At 34.9% G+C, this 25,507-nt stretch overlaps 1 protein-coding gene across 3 annotated transcripts in view; it reads left to right on the forward strand.

Moving 5' to 3' along the window:
- Nucleotides 1-24,894, forward strand: part of LOC109447551 (deacylase AADAC) — a 29,588-nt gene extending 4,694 nt beyond the window's left edge. The window contains exons 2-6 of one of the 3 annotated variants that reach the window (XM_019732037.3): nt 7,281-7,382; nt 10,212-10,434; nt 12,419-12,488; nt 13,533-13,704; nt 24,020-24,894. In XM_019732037.3, the coding sequence (XP_019587596.2) occupies nt 10,248-10,434; nt 12,419-12,488; nt 13,533-13,704; nt 24,020-24,616 (1,026 nt within the window). In that variant the 5' untranslated portion in view covers nt 7,281-7,382; nt 10,212-10,247 and the 3' untranslated portion in view covers nt 24,617-24,894. The remainder of the gene's footprint in view (nt 1-7,280; nt 7,383-10,211; nt 10,435-12,418; nt 12,489-13,532; nt 13,705-24,019) is intronic. The other 2 variants (XM_088794609.1, XM_019732036.3) reach the window with 2 other exon arrangements.
- The last annotated feature ends 613 nt before the right edge of the window (nt 24,895-25,507 follow it).

Genomic DNA, 25,507 nt, shown 5'->3' on the forward strand with positions numbered 1-25,507 from the left:
CAGTGTAGACATGGAACATATAGCTGGTTTCTCAAAGCTTGGCAGGTGGACTAAGCGTTTGCATTTCACTCTCACATGCATGAGTTCTACTCCTCTGGTGACAGTTATGGCAGTCATATCCTGAAGGTGTGTGCTTTTTGTAAGTCTAACTCCTCACGTCCTTTTGGGATAGCTGTTGGGCACCAGTAAGTAATGTTATTTGCTTGTTACTTGAATGTCTACCTAGGTGTAGCATGAATGGGCAGGGAAATGAAGCTGACCAGGGGAAACACCATTCCAGTAGACCCTTGGGCAGGGACCTCAGAGTTAGGTTTCTGCTCAGTCTCACACGAATGAAAGTTCTCTGAATACTGAGGGATCCTTCTCCACTGTATCCACAGTCACCCTTTCCCTACAATGAGCCTTTCATAATAATGGCCACTTGGGGACAACATATTGGCTGCTTAGGAGTTATGCCTGGCTCCAAAGTCAGGCCTGGGCTTGAGTCCCACATCCAACACTTATTGCCTGGGTGGACAGGAACAGGTCTCTTAACCTCTCCTACATCAATATACTCAACTGAAAATCTGAGACTATATTACTACTTACATGTTTTAATAAGAATTGAATGGGTACACAGATGGAAGATACTGTATCTGGCAAAGATTAAAAACAATAAATATTGTTGTATTTATATATGTGTCCATAAAACTGTCAACATCATCAATGGATTTTTGTGATTTTACAGTCAGATATAATCATATGAAAAATACTGCCAACTGAATCTTGGCTATACTTAAAAAAATAAATATTGAAAATCATCTCCAGGTAAAATTTGTGGGAAAATACCTAAAAATTTTATAGAGACAAATATCGACATGGATATGGATATGAATACAGATTTAGACATGGATTAGATATGGACATAAATAAGATATATGCTCCATATAAATAAAGACAGTGCGTTATACATAAGTGAATGTATATATTATGAGCTCTTAACATCTTATGATCTATGTATCTATCATCACTGTATCTGTAGTTGATTACATGATGTCTTTTATCACTTATTTTGACTGTAACTAACTTCTTAACTTAAGAAAAATCTAATAACAACTCCTTAATATATGTCCACATCATAACATTATTAATTTTGGGTAACATTAGGCTGAGACATTGGACTAAATAATACAGAATAATAATTGGATCTTTCAATACATGAATTAGAAAATTATAGATTATTGTCAATTTAGCTCACTCATTGTTTCACAGTGCCCACGATGCTTTTTTTTAAAAAAAAAAACGTTTTAAGTAATTTATTTGATCATTATATTCCATGATGCATATATATCATATACACCTCATTTATTTTACTGTTGGCTAATTAGAACATATTAAGCTGCTTGTTAATATTCGTATAAAGAAAGAATAGGGCACCTATGTTCTGAAAACAAGTCCTCAAAATGCAGCCTTCAACAGAGCTTCCCAGTATAATTTCAGCCATATAGCCCCAGAGTTAGTTATCTTCCAGATAAAATGGTTTTCATAAACACCTTTATATTCCTTTTCTTCAGACATTTGATTAAATAGTCACACCTTTCTCACTACATCTAAAATTTTTAAACACTCATAATTTTTCAGCTCTATCAGATTGATATCAAATAGAGCACCCCTCAGAGAGTTCCTTCATGAGGACTATATGCCACCAAATTCAATAACCTAGAAGACATGGACAAGTTCTTAGGAACATATAATCTTCCTAGGTTGAATCACAAAGAATTGGAAAATCTCAGTAGACTGATCAACAGTAAGGAAATTGAATCAGTCACCTGAAACCTTCCCAAAAACAAAAGCCCGGGACCAGATGGCTTCAGTAGTGAATTCTACCAAACATTTAAAAAGGATCTAATACCTGTGCTATTCAAACTCTTCCAAAAAATTGAAGAAGAGACAATTATTCCCTAACTCATTTTATGAAGTCAACATTACCCTGATATCAAAACCTGGTAAGGATAACACACACAAAAAAGAAAATTACAGACAAATATCTCTGATGAATACAGATGCAAAAACCTTAAACAAAATTCTAGCGAATCGAATGCAACAATGCATAAAAAAGATTATACATCACGACTAAGTGGAGTTCATCCCAGGGGAACAAGGATGGTTCAACATACACAAATCCATCAATGTGACATACCACATAAACAAAAATAAAGGACAAAAATCATATGTTTATATCAATAGATGCAGAAAAAGCGTTTGACAAGACAGAACATCCATTTATGATTAAAACACTTAATAAAATGGGTATAGAAGGAAAATACCTTAACATAATAAAGGCCATATATGACAAACCCTCAGCTAATATCATAATTAATGATGAAGAACTGAAGCCCTTTGCTCTACATTCAGGAACATGACAGGGCTGTCCCCTATCACCTCTGCTTATCAACATAGTATTGAAAGTCCCCGCCAGAGCAATCAGGCAAGAGAAAGAAATAAAAGGCATCCAAACTTGGAATGAAGAAGTTAAATTGTCACTTTGTGCAGATGATATGATGCTATATTTAGAAAACTCTAAAGACTCCAGGAAAAAGCTATTAGAAACAATAAATTAATACAGTAAAGTTTCTGGCTACAACATCAGCATGCAAAAGTCTATTGCATTCCTATATACTAACAATGCAATCTCAGGAAAAAAATAAAATAAAAAAAAATTCCTTTGGCAATTGCAACAAAAGGAATAAAATACCTACGAATAAACTTAACCAAGGATGCAGAAAACCTATACACTGAAAACTATAAGACATTTTTAAAAGAAATTGGAGAAGACACAAAGAAATGGACAGACATTCCGTGTTCATGGATTGGAAGAACCAACATAGTTAAAATGGCCATAGTACCCAAAGCAATATACAGATTTAATGCAATCCCCATCAAAATCCCAATGGCATATTTTAAAGAAATAGAACAAAAAATTATCAGATTTGTTTGGAACCACCAAAGACCCCTAATAGCCAAAGCAATCCTAAGAAAAACAATGCTGGAGGTATCACACTCCCTGACTTTGGCTTGTACTACAGGGCTACAATAATCAAAACAGTATGGTATTGGAAGAAAAACAGACACAGACAAATGGAATAGAATTGAGAACCCAGAAATAAACCCACATAAATATGGATAGATAATTTTCAACAAAGAAGCCAAAAACATACAATGGAGAAAAAACAAACTCTCAATAAATGGTGCTAGAGAACTGGAAAGCCATGTGCAAAAGAATGAAACTAGACTTCTATTTGTCACAGTGTACCAAAATTAACTCAAAATGGATGAAAGACCTAAACAATAAACCTGAAACAATAAATTGCATAGAAGAAAATATACGTACTAAACTTATGGGCCTTGGGTTCAAAGAGGACTTTATGAATTTGACTTCAAATGCAAGGGAAGTATAAGCTAAAATAAATGAATGGGACTATATCAAACTAAAAAGCTTCTGCCCAGCAAAAGAAACCATCAACAAAATAAAGAGGCAACCAACTGAATGGGAGAAGATTTTTGCAAACCGTGCCTCTGATAAGGGGCTAATGTCCAAAATATACAAGGAACTCATGCAACTCAACAACAAAAAAACAAACAACCCCATTGAAAAATGGGCAGAGGACCTGAATAGACATTTCTCCAAAGAGGACATACAAATGGCTAATAGACATATGAAAAAATGCTCACTATCACTAATCATCAGAGAAATGCAAATAAAAACCACAATGAGATATCACCTCACCCCAGTCAGAATGGCTATCATCAACAAGACAAATAGTATCAAGTGTTGGTGAGGCTGTGGAGAAAAAGGAACCCTCATACACTGTTGGTGGGAATGCAGACTGGTGCAGCCATTATGGAAGGCAGTGTGGAGGTTCCTCAAAACATTAAGGATAGAATTACCATATGACCCAGCAATCCCTCTCCTGGGTATCTACCCAAAAAATCTGGAAACATTTATCTGTAAAAATATATGTGCTCCGATGTTCTTTGCACCTTTATTCACAGTGGCCAAGACATGGAAAACAACCACATCTTCTTGGATAAAGAAGATGTGATATATATACACAATGGAATACTATTCTGCTATAAGAACAGATGAAATAGTGCCATTTGCGACAACATGGATGGATCTTGAGATTATTAATGCTAAGCGGAAAAAGTCAACAACCATATGATTTCACTGATATGTGGTATATAAAACTGAAAACAACAAATGAACAAGACAAACACATGAAGAACAAAAACTCATAGACACAGACAATAGTTTAGTGGTTACCAGAGGGGAAGGGGGAAGAGGAGTGGTAGATGAGGGTAAAAGGAATCAAATATATAGTGATGGAAAGAGAACTGAATCTGGGTGGTGAACACACAATGTGATATATAGATGATGTACTACAGAATTGTACACTAGAAACCTATGTGACTTTACTAGTAATTTTACCCCAATAAACTTTAATTTATAAAAAAGAGAGAGACTTCCTTCATGTCGGTCAGTTAGAATCGATTCTCCTTGTCTTCCTACCCCAGCACCCTATTCAAGATCTCTCTTTATTCTGCCTTTTATTAGAGCTTATTTATGTGAATGTCAATTTTTACCAACAGTCCAAGAGGGTTGGAAACTGTATTACAGGCATGTTGCTTCTATCATGCTTTGAACACACTAAGTATTCAGTACATTTTGTGAAATCATATCACATTCAGTGGTGTTGAAGAAATTTGCACTCCAGGGCTTCCCCTGAGATTGGCCTGATTTCCTGCAGAGACTTCAATGCTACCCAGACTCCTCTCTGCTTTCTTCCTTCAGGAATCTCTGAGGATTACTGCTCCCAGAGCTCTTAAAGGGGATTCTCCTCAGTGAACTTGTCAGACCAATAAACACTCAGGTTATAAGTATCTTTCTTTTTTCAAACCTAGGAAGGATGCAGGAATTATAGTTTATGTAAGGAAAAATGATAATTCAGTTAGAACTCTGCAAAAAAAATAGGAAATTTTCAAATTGAACCACAACCAAAAAAAGTAAAATGATAAATTTTATGAAAGCTAAAATGTAAAGATGTGGTTATTAATATTTTAATGACAATTTCTTGATGCCAGTTCTCTTTTGGTAAATCTAGAGTATGGTTACATAGACGGGTTGTACATAAAGGAAGAAAGAAGAGATACAGTTACTGCAACTGGAGTAAAAGAAGGAGCAGAAGAGCACAGCAAAATCCCAGGTCCTAAAGTATATTTAATCACAAAGGGAATACTGACTTAGCTGTGTGTATGTGTGTGTGTGGCGGGGGCAGGGGAAGGTGTATATACCATTATACATCATATACCGGGGGTGCCAAAAAATGTATACACACTTTAAGAAATGTTATCTATTTTCAAGCAGTAGTTTGCCATAATCAGAAGTGTCTGCATGCTGGTGGAACCACTTTGAGCACCTCTTGTAATTGCAGAAGTTGAACATGACTTGTATTCATCTTTTGTTATTGGTATATATTGAGTATTACAATTTTAATACAGTTTTTCTCTTTCTTAAAATGTATATACATTTTTGACACCCTCTGTATATATGCTTATATATATATTTATGCTCATATATATACACATATACGCATACATATATAACACTTAAATATATATGAGTATGACTGCACATAGTGTAGACAATAGATAGATAGATAGATAGATAGATAGATAGATAGATAGATAGATAGATAGATAGATAGATAGATAGATCCAAGACCCTTTCATCACTGCTGGATCTGTTCGGCGCAGAGCAGTTTGCAAAGTAGCCTTAAAACTGCTGCAGAGCCTCATGTCTTTAGTTCCCAATCAAAACCAGCAGGCTGAGGCTTAAGCTTACTCGGTAAATAATTGTGAATATTTTGCCATCATGGCCTGAAGTGAGTGGGTCACTAAGCGATGTGTCTCTTTTTTAGTGAGGGTTGCAGGATAAAGCGACTTTCTCTAACTTTGGAGAGAGTACCACAATGAGCCATTGACTTCTGAATACCTAGAAATTGACCAGAGTTGCAAGTCCCTACCTTTCCATGAGGTTTACCATGTATCCTTTGTCCCACTTCTGACTGACCAAATATCATACATAGCATGTATGTATTTGCTATTTTCTAATCACCAGATCTGTAAGCTTGATGAAACAGTGTTATGAAACAATATGATGTCCTGTGCCATATAGACACAGTTGAGGTCTTTGTACACTAGATTATGCATGAAGCAGAAGAGTTCCCAGAGACTTGAAGCAACACAGTGATAGCCTACTGCTTTCTTTGCTAACTGGTAGAGAAAGAAAAAAGCTCAAATCACTAGCTGCATCCTAGGCTGTGTTGATTTGCTCCATTAAAGAGTTCATATTTGGAATAGCAACTGCAATTGGAGTTACCACTTAAGTTAAAGGATAAAGCCAGATACTCATTAAAGTGGTAAGGATAGATTTTAATCAGTAATATACTATTGCAGTAGGGAAGAGGGTCCAGCATGACCTAAACTCAACTTTGATTTGTACAGAGGTGACCAGATGTTTTAAAGGGAGAATTGGAATAAGAGAGAGAACAAGCAAAGGCTCAAGAGGTAGAAAGTAAAAAAAGACAAAGGGTTGGTCAGTATAAATATGGTTATGTCAGCTGTGTCTGCTAGTTGGAAATTAGGATTCTATTCTCCCACAGACAGGAAGACAGAAGCCCTGTTCTTCCTAATGGTTACATTCCAAAGGAATGGCAGTCAGGGCTTTGAGAATGACACTCCTGAGTTGCAGGAGCTACACATATATCTCACAGGGACAGAGGAAGGATTCACTGTTGTAAACCCTTTTTAGTAAATTCTCTATGAAAGGATAATCAAGGGCTGGTCTGTGAGGTGTTGGCCAGAACAAACAGTACATATTGGGGGCAGTTTTGAGCTTTCTCAGCAGCCACTTTAAGGCGGGGTGGGGGTCAGGTCATCATAGGGATGGGACCTTGTGCTTAATTTTGTTAGAAACTATTAGTGTTGAATTAAGTGTTCTCATGTGGGGAGAAGAGAGTGAATGAAATCTGTGCTAAGAATCTGTAGTTTTTATATGACAAGCTTGAGGCCTAGTTGAGAAAGGACTCAGAGGAGCCTGGCTAGTGTTTTGTCAAGGAGAGAAGCTTTGTCACTTTTAGACTTATAACAGAAATCATCAACTTGTGAATTGTTCAAGTCTCTGTGGCATTAATCTTTGTGATTCCCTGGGATATGCTATTGCTTTTGTTTTACTATTTCAGTAGGGAGGAGCAGTTTCAGATGCATCTACATGGTCCTGACCTCCATAATATCTCTCAATTGATGGAACAAGAAGCCAATGTAAGGACACTGTCAGTTATCAAGTATGTCTATTTCTACTATTCATTTAAAGAAACTGGGAAAATAAACACAGCATGGATTTTCAGACCCACTAGACCCATTTTAATATAGAATCTGTCTAAAACATGATTTCATAGTTGATATCGTAAGCCCCCACTCTACTTGATGGCCACAGTTGCTTTGGAGTCCCCATGAATTAATATTATTTCAGAAACAGTGTCCAGTATTCCCTTTCCAAAGTGCGGGTATTCCCCTTTCCCCCATATAAAGTCATCCAAGCCAAAGGTCTTGGCTCTCTTTGGGAATGCTAAGAAACAGACTCGCAGTACTGATTTGTAACAGTGTTGCATGGGCATCCCCTGAGGGCACTCTGACTTTCCTTCATCCAAAAGGTCTGAGTCTCTGAAGTTGCTTAGCTCTGGTAATGGGGTGAGAAGCCAAAACAATACAGATTAACTCAGACTTCACCACTTGCCCTACGTTTCAGTCTTCCAGACATCATCGTTTATTCACTGCTAGAGACTTCTGAGATTATGTTTCAACACTGTTGCTCATTTCGTTAACTACATAAAGCTTGTATTTGATATTTAATGAACGCTTTGTCTACATCACTTTGGGGTCTCATCATCCCTATTGAAATCAGTAGGTCAATATCAGAATCTTCCACTGCCATTTTTGGACAGCAGATGACTGCCAATGTAGGTGTTTTTTATTAAGATGCTAAGGTTCCACTCACTAATATATTTCTCAGTGTCTTGGCATAGAGAATATCCTCTGGATTTTGCTGAAGTACACAGTATGAGGGTGAGTTACAACATTAAATTAGATCCAGTATTACTATTTCCCTAGGCCTTTGGCTTTCTTTCTTTACAATACCGGGGGAAATTGGCATCTCATTTTCCTTAAATGCACCTACTGCTGAGGCTGGTTGCTATTGCTTCTGCTAGGGGAGGATTAGTAGGATTTAGGACTTTAGGGTGTTCAAAATCCGTACAAATGTTTCTAATCCAATAGTGAGAATATCACATACATATGAAAGTTAATCCAAGCTTCACCTTTCAACTAAGAAGTCTGGCAGGACTGTAACTTCACGTTTCACTGTAATTCCACAATTTGCAAAATCAACTTATGGTTCTTTTTTCAGACAGAGATGTAAGAGATAGGAAACCTCTTTTAGAAAGGTTTAGAGAACATCTGCTTTACTGATTGTGATTTGAGCTGAAAAACCAAAGCTGTGAGTGTAATTTTTCTTTCAGTAAATTTCCAAGTGCAGTCAGTGGTTGAACTCATCAGTTTCACCATAGTGTTTTATTACATCTATTTGGTCTCTCAAAATTCTCCTTAATAGGAACTATTACAGGTGTTAAATTTAACAACTGTTTTGCTACTACATTTCAAGCATTAACAGGTCCCATTTTACATTGGCAATGAGTCCGTTGCTATCTTTACACTTGATCTTAGCCAAAAGGCTGAGAAGTGATGGCCATTATTATCTCTAAATCTAACCAGGTCATTTGGTCTAATTCCAGCACATCCTAAAATGTTCTTCTTTCTGAGACTTCCTTCTAGACTACTCTATCAATTATGGTTTTGTTAGAATATAGATGCTACTATAAGTATCTCAATAGAGAAAGACTAAGAATATGGCATTTGAGATAGACAACATTTAGAGTGTGGGGTTGAAAGGAAGCCACCAATAACTCCAGCTGCCTGCATCACTGAAATGGTAATTCTCACAAGGAATATCAGAGGCATGAAAAGTCACATGTTTATTGATGTCTATATTAATGTGCACAATGGTCCAAAGAAAATAATGCTTTTCCTTTATTTTTGCCCTCTCAGTCTTGTAAGAGTGACTCTCTGTGGCATAATTTAATCTGGCAAGGAGTTCTGGGAGATATAATTCCCTTTCAGGAACAAGGGAGGATGATTCAGTGTTGAAAATAGACAATTTTGCTTATTCCTTTTCTACTTATTTTATCTTCATACAATGGGAAAGAGTTTGGCTCAGCTATTTAATTCATCACCTAAGACCATAGTCCACATGTTACAAAATTAAGATTGGAAAACATGTCATTTTGATTCTTGGAATTCCAACATTATAAGTCCTGTATGGTTTGGCTCACACTCACCTCTTGGGGTAACTTTTCTTTCATTCATCCATGTGTGGATCTGACTTCACAGCTTTACTAAACTACTTGTGGTTCTCTGATTGTAATAGGGGTGTCCCTGTGTCTGTTCTTGTGGCCTATAATGAGATTTCCTCCTTTGTTTGACCAAACTCTACTCCCCTCTCAGTACTCATAGCAGAGTTCACCTTCTATTTGAAAACTCTTCCCACAGGTTTCATGCCCAGACAAGGAGTTTTTCCTTCTATTGACCTTTGCAAAGTTCCATGAGACATGCAGATATGTTGTTTTATAACTGCTTGTATAAGTATTTCCCACTTGACTCTGAGTTTAGAATAGAGAACTTGCCTTATTTATCTTTGTACTCAAAGTAGGAAGCATAGAATCTTCCAAGTTGTAATACTTCAATTATTCTTTAAATATATATATATATATATATATATATATATATATATATATATATATATATCCTGATACTTCCCTTTTCATATATATATTTGTGTGTGTGTTGTTGTTGCTTGTTTGTTTGTTTATCTGAGACAACTATTATGGTAAAAATTCTGAATCTCCAGTATTTCTATGTCATTCAGATTCACTTGTGACAGTATAACACAGGACCATTGGGAACATATACTTGTATGTATACTTCTCTGTTCATAAACTACACTGGTGTTTGGTATTTGTAACCTGTTGTATTTCCCCCCCCCCCTTTTCTCCTTTAAGGCTATATTTGCTGAACTATTGGGAATCAACCACTTCATGAACACTGTAATGTTCTATATGAACTTTCATGAAGTCCCACCCACATCTGATGAAAATGTTACTGTGATGGACACAACTTTCAACAATGTTCCTGTCCGTATATATATACCAAAGCGAAAGTCAGAGACACTAAGAAGAGGCTTATTTTATATTCATGGTGGTGGTTGGTGTTTGGGGAGTGCTGGTATGTGTCCCTCATTGACAATTTTAGTTTATCATATAGCATGCATTTTATTAAGATATTGACTCCAACATATCTGGTAAAACATTATCATAGATAACAGAACTTCAACTGTCTGAAAATTATTTTTTTGGAGCCATGTTAGTTTAAAACAAGTATTTTAAATATCTTTCTGAAAGGGATAATCAATACCAAAAACTAACAAATTTCAGGGAAGAAGTAAAAGTACTTCATGAACAGAGAAATTTATTATTAAACTTATTAATTGCAAAAATGATGGAATGGTATAATGAAAACCAAAATGAAGTTGAATAGTAGATGAGAAATGAGAAAATGGAGATGGTGCGTCCAGTCTTTCAATAAGTTTACATATGAAGGAAGGCATTAGATGGAAAAGAAGTACAGAGTTAAGTAAGGGTAGTTTATTTTTATTTTATGTAAAATTATATACATCTCAATTTATTTTATGTATTTTCTATATTCCTATACATATATTTAATATAAAATATTTGATTATATCTAATTTTACTTTATATAATATGAATTTTTATATTTTCTTTTGTATATATATGTATATAAAATAATACATATTTTATAGTGTATATAGGTTTCTGAAGATGTTTATAAACTGAAGGTAAAGATGGTAGGTAACAGAGGTGTGTTGGAGAAATGTGAAAAGAAGAGGCTTGAGGATGGAATGAAGTTGCTGGGCCTAGAAGACATGGGAGGAATTCGGGCATAGCACCAAGGGGATGTATTGACAATGCACGTGAGGAGGAACATAACTTTTTCTGTGAAAGGAGAAAAAGAGGTACTGATGGGTATTGATGTAGATTTGAAATGTAAATTGGAGCACTAAAAGATGTCATCCAGTCTAATATTTTCTATAAATTCAGGCAGTAAAGTCATCAGCTGGCAATGAACTAATGTTTCTAAGACTGAATCTGACTGTGCCATGCCTCTGTTAGTTTCCATCAGTTCCTGCTGCCCAAAGCACTTGATTAAAACTATTTCCATCAAAGTATCCCTGAAGAATGGGAGTATGCTTACCAAGGTGAAGGAACTGAGAATAAGCTCTGAAACAAAATAGTGTTTGCCTGGTGCTTTCTATTTCAATATTAAAGAAAAATATAAATATCTGTGTTCAATACAAGATATAAGCATGTTTTTTTTTTTTTATAGTAAATGTTAAGTAAAAGTTTAAAACAGTGAGTATTTGACATTTTTCATGGCCCACATGATACAACCTTTGTGACAACTTTGTATCCTGATACTTCCCTTTTCGTACTTTATGATCACTCCTTCCTCTTGTTACTGGCAAATTCTATTTCAGTTTCTTAAAATGTTCTTATATGCAAAAGGCAACACATTCTCAAGTACAATAACAAACATGTGAGACCCATCCCCACTCCATACATATGGCCAAAAACACCCCAGAAAGCACATATCTTCTTGTTTGCCTAGAAAATATGCATCTATAAACCAAGTCTCAGCTCTCCCTATTTCCTCTTTACTCCTCCTTATCTTCCTCTGGTGGTTTTATGAAGCCTAATACCATTTCCACACAGCATGTTCTGTACTCTGCTATTAAAGCAACTAATATTTTGCATTATTGTTTTTTGATATATGTCTACCCTATCTGCTCCTGTCTCCAGAAGATTGTGACTTCCTGAAAGTTAGGGAATTATATCTATGTGTTTATTCTTTCAACACTTACTAACTGCTCTTTGAAGGGAGCAGAGATTAATCTTGAAGAGAATTAAGTTGGCTTAAATTATCCAGTGTGGAAACGTGGGGAAGAACAAGAAAACAGACATTAAAAGGATCACTGAGCAGAAGAATTTGTGTTCTATAGCTATGATGAAATATTAGAAATATTTTCCTAGAACATTTCAATGAGGAACAAAGTGTAATAGTAAGCTTTCTGCTGGAGGACACACCCATCAACTCATTTGTCAGTCTCTGATGTTATTTTCTTTTATTTCAGCTTTGTCTGGTTATGACTCTCTGTCAAGACGAACTGTTAATAGACTTGATGCTGTTGTCATTTCAACCAAGTAAGAACACTGTTTGTTTGTTTGGGTTTTGGCCAGGTGCCATATAGTAAGATGTTCTCAGCTTCCCTGGTCATTGGCTATGCCAGGTGTGTTTCAAATGAAATTGAGAGGATGAGAATAGAAAAATTAAGCTTGAGTGTGGCCAGAAAAGAGTCAGAGAAAAAAAAAGTTATATAGTTGAGTCAAGCAGGGATCAAAAACAAGAAATTGTTAGAATAAAATTAAACTACTGAATCTCATGGAAAAATTACCTTTGCAGGGTTTCTAGCTTACTCTTAATTAGCAGAGCAAGTAAGAAAGAGGGTTGTGGAGTCAGAGAATCAAGTTCAAAGCCTGGTTCTAGAATTAATTGAATGACTTTGGGATAGTTAAATCTCATTTTAGCTCTGTTTTCTCATATGTAATTGGGAGTCGTAATATTTTCTATATCATAGGGTTGTTCTGAGAATTAGATGATAAAATACATTTAAAGCAATTAGTATAGGATATTTTATGGTATAATATTTCATTAAAAACAATTAGTCACCAAATAACATAGGAATACAGGCACAATCTATTCTAAAAAGCATTCAGGTCAATAATCAAAATAAACAAACTATGAGAAAAACATAGTAGTGATTTCATGCCAACTTGATCATTAGATTAAGTTGGAATAGAATAATTTCTAAAATTTATTTGATATTTATTGGTTAATAATAAAATGTAATGATTACAAAGAAAATGAAATTCTGGGATAAGTTTAGTTAGTTATCACCTGGGATTTTTTTTTTTTCTTAAGCCTAATCCAAGTTTTACATTCAAACTTTTACTAGTATAAAATGACATGTGTAAAAGTTTTCTTATCAAGCATTATCATTCGGATTAAGTGTCTTTGACTCATGATCCAAAATATATTTGCTAAAGAAAAATTTTTCTTTTGATTTTTATGGTCAGAGCATACACACACACACACACACACACACACACACACATACATACCACACACACACACACATTTTTTATTAAAAATATTGACTTAAAGACCATTGTTTTTTCTGCCCACAGCTACAGACTAGCACCTAAATACCACTTTCCAAATCAATTTGAAGATGTATATAATGCAGTAAGGTGGTTCTTGCGCCAAGATGTTCTTGACAAATATGGTGTAGATCCTAAAAGAGTTGGTATTTCTGGAGACAGTGCTGGAGGAAATTTAGCTGCAGCAGTGACTCAGCAGGTATGTTGGTCAGCTTTGTCTCAGTTTTGAAATATCCTATACTTAAATATTCAAACCTTAAAATGTCAGTGCAAATATATTATATACTATAGATTAGAGATACATAGAGATCATATCATAGGACAAATTTTTTTTTAATAAAATGATAAAATCCTCTTTCTAGATCATTGGTTTAAACATAATTGATAATGGTCAGGTAAGTACCATGCTGTTTTGTTATAGTAGGAGATGTAATTTTGAAATCAATCAATGACACCAATCTAGGGAATCAGATGATTTCAGTATTCTTCAGTGGTGTATACTAAAACTTGAATGAAAGCTATTGTTATCAGAATAAACAAATTGCCTATTGACAAAAATGTTATCAGGTCCATAAATACTATTTATTTGAGGAAGGAATTATCATTTTCAGATATCAATTATTATATTATTTCTATGACATTTAGCTAAACTAGATACCTACTAGCTATCAATTTAATGTGGTACATAATTATAGTCTAATAAATTATGAGTACAATTGTTTTTGATACCAGTTTATTTGACTTAAGATATAAATTGGCACTGATGGCTTAGAAGAAATGTTTCTGTAGGAAAAAAAATTCTATAGATTTGCAAATGAATGCCTGCAATTAAATAACCGATTCTAATCATAAATATTACAAATACATTTATTGTGCAACAAAGCAAAACTTGCTGCTAATTTTATTATTCATTTTTATATACATTTTAAAGTATATAAATTTAGCTATTGGTATTTTTAGGATAACCTTCTCATGATTTCTAGCCAAAGGAAAGATAAAAATTCTGCAATTTGTTCAAATATACTACAGAACAGATATTTGTTACTTCTCAGAAACTGAGTTCTAAATTGGCACTCTTTTCTGCTCTGAGAGACATCTTGAGGCAGTACAAAGAACACATCAGGAGACATGGATTTTTGGAGCTAAAGTAATGTCCATCTGTAACCTTACCTCCTAATCAAGCATCAATTTATTTTTACTGTGTTGCACAATGAGCCTTTTCCCTTCTGTAGTTCATGTTTTTTTCATGTGAACCAATTAATTCTGACTACAATTATTAAAAATCTGGATAAAATATCTTACAATATTCTGGAAAGCATCAAAGAGCTCAGGAGAAATTTCTAAACCAATTTTTTTTTTAAAAAGATAACACACCCACAAAAGTAATGCCAGCAATCAATGTCCTCTCTTCTCTAAAGGCTTGTGTCAATGAAAAGGCAACTGTTCAACCAAGATGAGCTTTGGAAACCTTTCAAGGCCAGAGTTGACATCAAATTGCAGGGCTCTCCAAATATGGGGATACTCATGAACCACTCCTCACTTTAAGTGAAGTCCTGAAGAGAGATACTCTCAGGTCAGGGTGAGCCTCATGCAAAACAAACCTCACGTGAGTTTAGAGCCTTGCTTCATATCACCTGGATTTTTTTTTGGGGGGAAATCTCATGCTTTGGCCTTATATTAAGGTGGTGTGAGTGGTTAATATTTGACTGTGCTTGACAGAAATGTATAAAAATACTCCCTGGAGAAATTAATCCTCCAAAAGTTTTTGAAATTCAGTATGCAGCACAGGATAATGATATCCAGGTAAACAAGTAAACAAAAACCATGAAGGAAAGCAAGCAGAATCAACAGACAATAGAAAGACATCTGACAAAATTCAGATACTACAGTTATCAGCCACAGAACATGAAATAGCTATCCTACTTTCTTCAATTAATTCACAGCCAAGCTGGCAAATTTCAGCACAAAAGTGGAGTTTTGATAAACAAACAAAAACACTAAAACTAAAAATAAAATTGTCGAAATCAAAACCTTTATGAATTGCTTCAGTGATTTTACACAGTTGAAGAGATCATTTATAAGCTGAACAATGAGTCATATTGCCTCACCTATGACATACAAAATGAAACACAGAGAGCCAAAAAGTTAGAAAGTACAAAACAGATAATAAAAAATATAGCAGATATAGTCTGAAAATTCAATAGAGTTTTAAATGTTGTATCAGGAACAGAGGCGGGGGGGGGGGAATGGGAGGAAGGAATATTTAAAAATACAATAGGAGAGCATTTTGCAGAACTGGTGAACAATATCAAGCTACAGATTAAAGAAGCTCCATGAACCCTAATAATCATTTTTGAAAAGGTTAAAATTAAATATCTAGAAAGAAATCTGAATATAGACACGACAAAGCAAAAGTGTAGAAACAAACAAAACAAAATGAAACAAAAAGGAATAGAGAAAATCATAAAACAATCAGAAAATAAAACATCCTCACAGAGGTACAATTCATAATGACAACTTACTTCTCAATAGCAAGCATGTAAATTCTAAGTCAGTGGAATGATATCATCAAAGAGCAGCACAAAAATGACTTTCAACCTAATTGTATGCCTCACAAAAATATTACTTAAGAATAAAAGAGAGGTTTCCAGTCATGACAGTGGAGTAATTAAACACTGTGCTCACCTCCTCTCAGGACCACATCAATTAAAACTGAACTACAGAACAACCATCGTTGAGAATTGCCTAAGTCTAACTATGGACATATAGAAGAAGCCACCTCAAGACTGGTAGGAGGGGCAGAGACACAGAACGGGCTGGTTTCACCCCCAGCTGTGACCACTAAGAACTGGAAGGAATATCTCGGCTGTGGAGGTACCCTCTTGAAGGAGTGAAGGGTCCCAGTCCCACACCAGGCACCCCAGCCCACGGTTTCAGTGTTAGGGAAAGAAGTCCCCATAACTTCTGGCTGTGAAAGCCAGCAGAAATTGTGGTTGTGTGAGATGGTAGGTGGCTGTATTCCCAGGTGCTTCTCTTAAATGGCCCGCACATGGACTTACTCACTGATAGACTCACTTGCTCTGGGACAGCAGCTCAAAAGGTGCCAGGGACATACAGAGAGGAACTGAATTGTGTAGCTTCAGGGTGAGGGGTGCAGGGGCAGCTTCCTCGCAGAGGGCGGAGCTAGTGAAAGCCATTATTTCTTTGTTGAGCCCAGCCCCTCCCTCCATGCAGACACAGGTGGCTGCCATACTGAAATCTCCATCAAATTGGCTATCACCTTTTGTCTGCTCCACCCTAGTGATTTCCTGTGATTCCTCCCCACCTAACTTTCAGGCATACCCAAGCTGCTTCTAGTGACTTGTCCATTCAAACAACCTGTCTTAGCTCTTGCTAAGCTCCATTTGTCATGCAGGGTGTCATGCAGGGTCTCTGGTCCCACTCCCCACATAAGAACACAGGATATGGTGAGGCCAAAAGGGAACAACAACAGAGCCATAGATAGGAGAATTATAACACTATATTCTTGATGGCGGCTGGTTGAGACACAAACGCAAACATCCGCCAGTACCCCAACAGGGGGCCTTCCTGCACCCCAGTCTCGCTGACGGCCAGGCAAGACACAGGAAGTAGGACCCACACAATCCACAATCTGCCATCTGCTTCTCTGCCGGATTTCTGTTGCTACAGACTTTCCTAATATCTATCAAAGGTTCACAAAACCCAAACAAGCAGCATCTGGCTTCAAACAAGCAGCATCTGGCTTCAGCATGTCTCATACCTCTGCTGAAGCAGCCCTAAGCCTGGCACTCACAACAGCAGACCTCAGTTCACAGATTGGCCTCCAAGCCCAGTGTGGACAGTGGCCATCTGCAGATGGTTTTGTGGCTCATACCAGGTGTCCCTGACAGGGCACAGGCACCAGCCAAACTTGCCTGCAGTGGGTCCCCTCCCAGGAGGCCCGAGACTGGCATAGGTTTGGACCAAGCCAAAGCCTCATCCAGCTGCCTCCAAGATGGCACAAACAAAGGACAGACTGGGCAGACACCAGAGCCCCACTAAACCAAACCCTGCCATGTATGGTTAGCCTTTGCACCACAGCTCCTCCACTGTAGTCACGGCCAGTCCTTAAAATTAATCAGCCTGAGGGCCCATCCCTCCTATTAACATGCCAACAGCAAACAAGGCTCAACTACAACAATAGGGCACACACAAACTGCACAAGAGACACATCTGAAGCACACAGCTCTGGTGACCAGTGAGACTGCACCACTGGGTCCCACAGGATACCAACTACATAAGGCCACTCTCCTAAGACTGGGAGGCATAGCAGCTCTACCTAACACAATGAAACAAACACAGGGAAGCATGAAAAATGGGGAGACAACGAAACATGTTCCAAATAAAAGAACAGAGCAAATCTCCATAAAAAGAACTAAACAAAATGGAGACAAGCCATTTACCAGATGCAGAGTTCCAAACACTGGTTATAAGAATGCTCAATGATCTCATGAAGAACTTCAACAAAGAGATGGGAAACATAAAAGTAGAGATAGAAAACATAAAAAAGAACCTGTAAGAAATAAAGAATACAATAACGGTAATGAAGAATACATTACAAGGAATCAACAGTATATTAGATGAAGCAGAGGATCAAATCAGTGATTTAGAAGGTAAGGTAGCAGGAAATACCCAAAAGAACAGCAAAAAGAACCTCCCCCCCAAAAAAAAATGAGGACAGTTTAAGGGGCCACAGGGACAACATCAAGCATGCCAACATTCACATCATATGGGTACCAGAATGAGAAGGAAGACAGCAACTAATTGAAAACCTATTTGAAGAAATTATGATAGAAAACTTCCCTAATCTGGAGAAGGAAATAGATATATAAGCCCATGAAACACAGAGTCCCAAAAATGATGAATCCAAACAAGCCCACACCAAGACACATCATATTTAAAATGCCAAAGGTTAAAGACAAAGAAAATCTTAAAAGCAGCAAGAGAAAAGTGGTTAGGTGCCTCCAAGGGAGCTCCTATAAGATTGTCAGCTGATTTCTCAACAGAAACTTTGCAGGCCAGAAGGGATTGATAGGAAATATTCAAAATAATGAAAAGCTAGGACCTACATTCAAGATTACTCTACCCAACAAAGCTATCATTTAGAATTAAAGGACAGATACAGAGCTTCCCAGACAAGAAAAAGCTAAAGGAGTTCATCGCCACCAAACCAGTGTTACAAGAAATCTTAGAGGGACTTCTTTAAGATAAACAATAATAATAATAATAATAATAATAATATATGTGTATATATATACATATATATTATTCATATATATGAATATATACAATGTATATGAATATATATAAATAATAAACTGGCAATAACTACATATCTACAATTATAGTAAATGTAAATGGATTAAATGCTCCAATCAAAAGGTAGGTTGATGAATGGGTAAGAAAACAAGACGCTTACACTGCCTACAAGATACTCACTTCAGATCAAAAGGCACACACAGACTGAAAGTAAAGGGATGGAAAATGATATTTCATGAAAATGGAAACAAACAAACAAAAAGCTGAGGTAGCAATACTTATACCAGACAAAACAGATTTTATTTCATTTTTTTTTAACAGTTTCAGGTGTACAAAACAGAATAATGATTAGACATTTACACACCTCACAAAGTGATAACCCCATCAAGTCTACTACCCACCTGACATTGTATATAGCTATTAAAATACCATTGACTATATTCCCTATATTGTACTTTAATCCTGTGACTATAGATATAGATATTGATACAGATATAATTATAGCTGTCATTCAATATTATTTTATATTAGTTTCAGATGTACTGTGCAGTGGTTAGGAATTTATAGACAAAATAAAATTTAAAACAAAGGTTATAACAAGAGACAAAGAAGGACCCAGTAATCCCACCTCTGAGTATTTATCCAAAGAAACCCAAAATACTTCTTGAAGGGGACAAGTGCATCCATGTGTTCATTGCAGCATTGTTTATAATGACTAAGGCATTATAAACAATGGAGGCAGCCTGGTGTTCGCCAATGGATGAATGGATAAAAAGGAGGTGGTATATATACAGACTGGAATATTTCTTGGCTATGGAAGAGAATGGGTTCTTGCCATCTGCAGTGACATGGATGTACCTGAAGGGTATTGTGCTGAGTGGAGTGTGTCAGACAGAGAAAGAAGGATGCAATGTGACTTCACTTATATGTGAATGTAAAGAACAAAATTAACCAACAAACAAAACTCATAGAAATAAACTCATGGATACAGAGAACATTTTGATAGTTGCTAGATGAGAGGGAGTTGGGCTGAGTGAAAAATGGAAAGGGATTAAAAAGAACAAATTGGTTGTTACACAATAGTCATGGAAATGTAATGTATAGCATAAGGAATATAGTCAATAATATTGTAGTAACTATGTATGGTATCAGATGGGAACTAGATTTATCTGAGTGATAGATGGGAGGGGAGTTGGGGGGCAGGGTGAAAAACTTCTTAACAAATTGGTTAAGAAGTAAAAATAGTCACGAGGATGTAAAGCACAGAGAATATAGTCTATAATATGGTAATAAATATGTATAGTGCCAGGTAAGTACGAGACTAATCAGAGAGATCACTTATTATAGTATATATTATATAAATATCTAACCACTAAGCTGTATACCTGAAATTAACATAAAATAAAGAAATAAAGTTTAAAAGAAACAAAACAGAACAAACAAAAAGAATAAAGGAGAAATGAGAGGTATTCAGATAAACTAAAACAAAGAGAGCTTGCTATTAATGGAACCCAATAAGAATACTTTAAATAAAGTGTTTCAGATGAAATGAAAATGCAGATAAAAGTTTAAGATGCTGAAAGAAAAAGAGAGCAAGAATGTGGTAAGATGCGGGTAAATCTTAATAAAGTTGGATAATTTAAAATAATAAAACATATGGAATTAAACTGTAAGGAAAACTAACTATAAATTAAGAAGAGAGGAGAGAATAGATTTTAAGTCTTACAAGCTCTTTTTTATCATCAAAAAGGAAATCAAGATTTAGAATTGGCCTTTGATAAAGTTCATTAATCTTTGAGAAGTTAAGAATACACACTGTAATTTTTTGGGTAATCACTTAAAGAATAGAAATAAGGTATAATCTATAAACTATTACAGGAAAAAATTAGAATAATTGAAAGGTCAACCAATTGGAAAGAAGTCAAACATAGAGAAAAAAAAGAAAAGAAAGATGCACAAAATATAGATAGAAACCAATTATTTTAGTAACTAGAGTAAATATTACTGGTATAGATGCTCTGATTGTAGGACCAAGATTAAAAACATAAGTGAGCAGAAAATTTAAGTTAACAGTGGAAAACGTATACCCTGCAATAACAGAATCACTAGATAAAGAAGATCACATCATTACAGAAAAGGTTTAATCACCAAGAAAATATAACAACTCTAAATTTGTATGGATTTAATAACTTGACATTAAATATATGAAGAAAATATTGACAACTACAGGAGAAAATACAGTTTGTGACCACAGTAGGAGGTTTAAAAATACCCCTTTTAGTAATTAAGAGAACAAAACATGCAAAAATAATGATAAGGGTATAGAGGACCAGAATAATAATCAACAGATTTTACTCAGGGTAACAAGCATGTTCACATGATCATGGGCCATAAAGCAAGTCTCAAAAAAAAACCACACAGAATATAAGTCTTATGATATTTGGACTTTTACCCAGGCTGTAATGTGGGGAATCAATGAGAAAAAGACAAATGCAATGTCCTCCTTTGTATGGAAATTTTTAAAAAATGCATTAAGGACATATGGGTCACTATTTTAAAGAATATACATCTTTTATATGTTCTCTACATTTAGAAAAACAATTTATAGGAAATTATATTTTCTCAAAAGTATATATTAGAAAAGAAAAAAGGCTAAAATAAAGATCTGACTCAAGAAATTGAAGAAAAATATAATGGTAAGATAACAAAAACAGAAACTTCAATAGTCAAAAGTTTGTAGTAGATGAGAAAGAAGCAAAAATTAATTCTTTGAAAGTACTAATCAAATTTTAATTCTGGAAAGACAATGGAGGAAAACAAAAGTTAGTTACAAATATTGAGATAGAAAAAGGAACAGCACTGAAGACCCTTTGACATAAAAGAATTTATGAGTTAAAAATGCACATTGTAATTGTTTAAAGATATTTTCAAAAACTTTGAAATTAAAACATTTAATAATATTTTTTATTAAATGGATAAATTCCAAGAAAAATATAAGTTGCGAAACAGAGACAACAAGAAATGAAAATCTGAGTAATTTTATAATCAGAAAACAAATTAGTAATAAAAAGTAGTTCCAGTAAGAAATCTCACTGGTAATTTGTATCAAACATTCAAGAAGAAATAAGTCTAAATAAACCCAAGATATGCCAGAGAATAGGAAAAGAATGTAAACTCTCCAATTAGTTTTAGAGAAGCATGATCTTATGATCAATCAAAGATCAGCTTCAAGAAGGAAGACAACGGGCCAATCACACTCAGAAAACTAAGAGATTGCTATCATGAACAAAATATACAATGACCAAATTACTAATAATGCAAGGAAAGTTATATTTGATAAAAATAAGTGAATTTCACAGAGAGGGTATTTAGTAAAAGTCACAATAACAAGTATTAGTTAACTAAAATAGATGAAATTTCCTTAACCAGATAAACTACATTAATTAAGGACATGTTCAAGTGGTATAATTTAAAGGAAGTACACGGTAGTAGATTCCATAAGGAAGAATTTGGTTACATGGGAGCAAGGAGTGAGATCAATTCAGGGCATGTGGTGAACTTCCTGACGCTTAAACGTATTTATTATATTTTAAATTTCTGTCTTGTGAAGTTATATACTTTATTTCACGTGTATTGTATTTAACTATAAAAGAAAATTTTTTTAAATATCTGTGGGTTCAGATTTTAGCTACCTGTGAGGTTGAAGTTATTGGTCAAATATAACATATTTTTGTATTTCTTCTTAACTCAATCTAAAATCAGCCAGTGTTCACTACCTATTTAATTATCATTACAGCTCTACTAATGTAAACAGCATTCTTCATACTAGATATTGAGCTAAGTGGAATGTGGTACTCTTATCCGAGACAAAACACTGAACTGATTAAGTTTAGAAATTATTTTGCATAAAACAACCTCGTGATGGGCTTATAAATATTTTGTTTTACTAACCAGCTTTAATTATTAACTGCATTTTAAATGTAATAAGATAAATATTGCTTTCATTTGCTTGTGTGTGTGTGTGTGTGTGTGTGTGTGTGTGTGTGTGTGTGTAAAATGTCCAAGTTATACCAAAGGACACAATGGATAGTAAAATGTCATATCTATACCAAAGGATAGCAGAGGGCTCTGCTTTCTTCAACTTTATATCAAGGTTTCAGAAAATGACTTCAAGTTAGCCGTTATACTTTACTCTGAGAAGCATCAGAGTACACGTGGCTTCATTAGTTACTACTCATGACCTATACTAATGGATCTCAAATTTTAGCATGCAGTAGAATCACTTGAAAGACTTTTTAAGACAAAAATTGCTCGCTCCTCCCTGCCCAATTCAGTGAGTCTGGGCTAGGGCCTAAGAATTTGCATTTCTAACAAATCCTCAAGTGAAGCAGAATCTACTGTTCCAGGGTTACAAAACTTTGAGAAGCTGGTCTATGAGACACAATGGACCATTCCAACTTGCAGGGCCAAGTAAATGCACATTAAAACATCAGCTAAACTGTAATGCTTAATATTACTGATCTCTAAATAGTTTTTGGCCAGGTAATAGCAAAGTTTTAGTACACCTCAAATATATGCATATTAATTTATAGATAAATTTGTCTTCATGCACTAGTATAATATAAATATTTATAACACATAAATATTAAAATGAATTAGACTTTCATTTTATGATTAATCTATTTAGTGTCAGAACCAAACTAGAATTCCTAGTTATATGATCTTTCCCTTAAATGTTAATGCCTGTTGAAATATTATGTACATAATTTTTTTTTTTTACTTAAAAAAATAAGTTTGCTCTGATTGACATTTTTGGCTATAAGAGTAGATATTTTGCTTTTAAATCACAAATTAGATGGTTTCTTTCTCTACCCATGAGGAGAGTAGTACAAATCATTTTGTTTATATTCACAGTATTTATTTAAGTATAGATATCTAGTTTTAGATATAATATTGAAAATTGGAAAGCTCTTTCAGATATACATCTTGTTGTTTCTGATTATCTTTTTTTTATTAGTTTCAGGTGTATAAAACAATGTACTAGTTAGACATTTACACCTTTCACAAAGTGATAACCCTCTCCCCCAATCTATTACCCTCTGATTTTGAATTTATCTCATATCAACTATTGTATTTAAATGAAAACATGTTTTAATAAAAATATATTTTAACAACATACTTTAAATTATTTTCAGCTCATAGGTGACCCAGATATCAAGATCAAATTCAAGACCCAGTCTTTAATTTATCCTGCCCTTCAGACTCTTGATATGGATTTACCATCATATCAGGAAAACTCACATTTTCCAGGTCTGTCGAAATCATTGATGGTCAGGTTCTGGAGTGAATACTTTACCACGAACAGATCACTTGAAAACGCCATGCTCTTCAATCAACATGTACCAGTGGAATCAAGCCACCTGTTCAAATTTGTTAATTGGAGTTCTTTGCTCCCTGAGAAGTTTAAGAAAGGCCACATATATAACAGTCCAACTCATGGTACTTCTGAGCTGGCTAAAAAATATCCAGGGTTTCTAGATGTGCGGGCAGCCCCTTTGTTGGCTGATGACAGCAAGTTGCGTAGTTTACCCTCGACCTATGTCATCACCTGTCAATATGATGTTTTAAGAGATGATGGAATCATGTATGTCACCCGACTTCGGAATGCTGGAGTTAGGGTGATCCATAACCACATTGAGGATGGATTCCATGCAGCACTTACCTATCCTGGATTTAAAATTAAATATAGAATAGAAAATCAGTATATGAGTTGGCTAAGTGAAAACCTATAGTAAAAATCTCAGCATTGGTTCCTAAAAATGTATAAGTTTCAGTATAGGAAACAAATTAGTGAGAATCAAAAAGTTATATTTGAATTGATGTTCATCATCTGTGACCTTTCTAAGGACCTCATAGCCATTGTGTTGTTTTTGTTGTTGTTGTTGTTGTTTTTAATTCAGTGGGTTCTTCTCTATTCCTTATTTTAAGTGTTGTTTATGCACTTCTGTAGCTTAGAAAATATCTACTTTCCTGTATATTTTTTCTTGCTATTAAAGTGACTAAGAAGAGACCACTAGCATTAATTTTGGTATCCTAACACAGGAATACGTTTGCATTAAGAATTGAATTTTATAGTAATAGACAAGTGACATTATACTGAGGCAAATACTTTGAAAAACTTGGCACCTAATTCATATTAGTATCTACAAGGCAGCATTTCAAGCTATACCTTTGTACCAGTAGAAGTCCTGACATTTCACAAGCCAGATGTGTTTGTTTAAAACGTTCTCCTCAACTGTAATATTATAGGCAATAAAAAAAACTAGGGCTGTAAATTAGAGCAATGAAAAAATGGGTAACAGTTTGTTCATTTTAAATGTCACATTTTTTCTAAAACATGTATAGGAATAAAATGGATATAAAAAAACTAGTTTGTTTTGAGAACACAAATTTGGAGCACTTACAGGTCATGATTTCAAGACAATATAAAGCTACTGCAATCAAAATAGTATGGTATTTCAATAGGGATAGGCAAATAGGTAATACAACAGAGTTCAGAAATCAACTCATATGTATAGAGTCAATTTTTGAGACAAAGTTGCCAATGGAATTCAATTCCAAAAGTATAACATATTTTTAAATGGTGCTTGAACATTTGAGTATTCATATAAAAATTTTTAGCC

The sequence above is a fragment of the Rhinolophus sinicus genome, chromosome 17 (assembly GCF_057876585.1).
Source record: "Rhinolophus sinicus isolate RSI-liver-muscle chromosome 17, RSI-T2T, whole genome shotgun sequence".
Classification (NCBI taxonomy): Eukaryota; Metazoa; Chordata; class Mammalia; order Chiroptera; family Rhinolophidae; genus Rhinolophus; species Rhinolophus sinicus.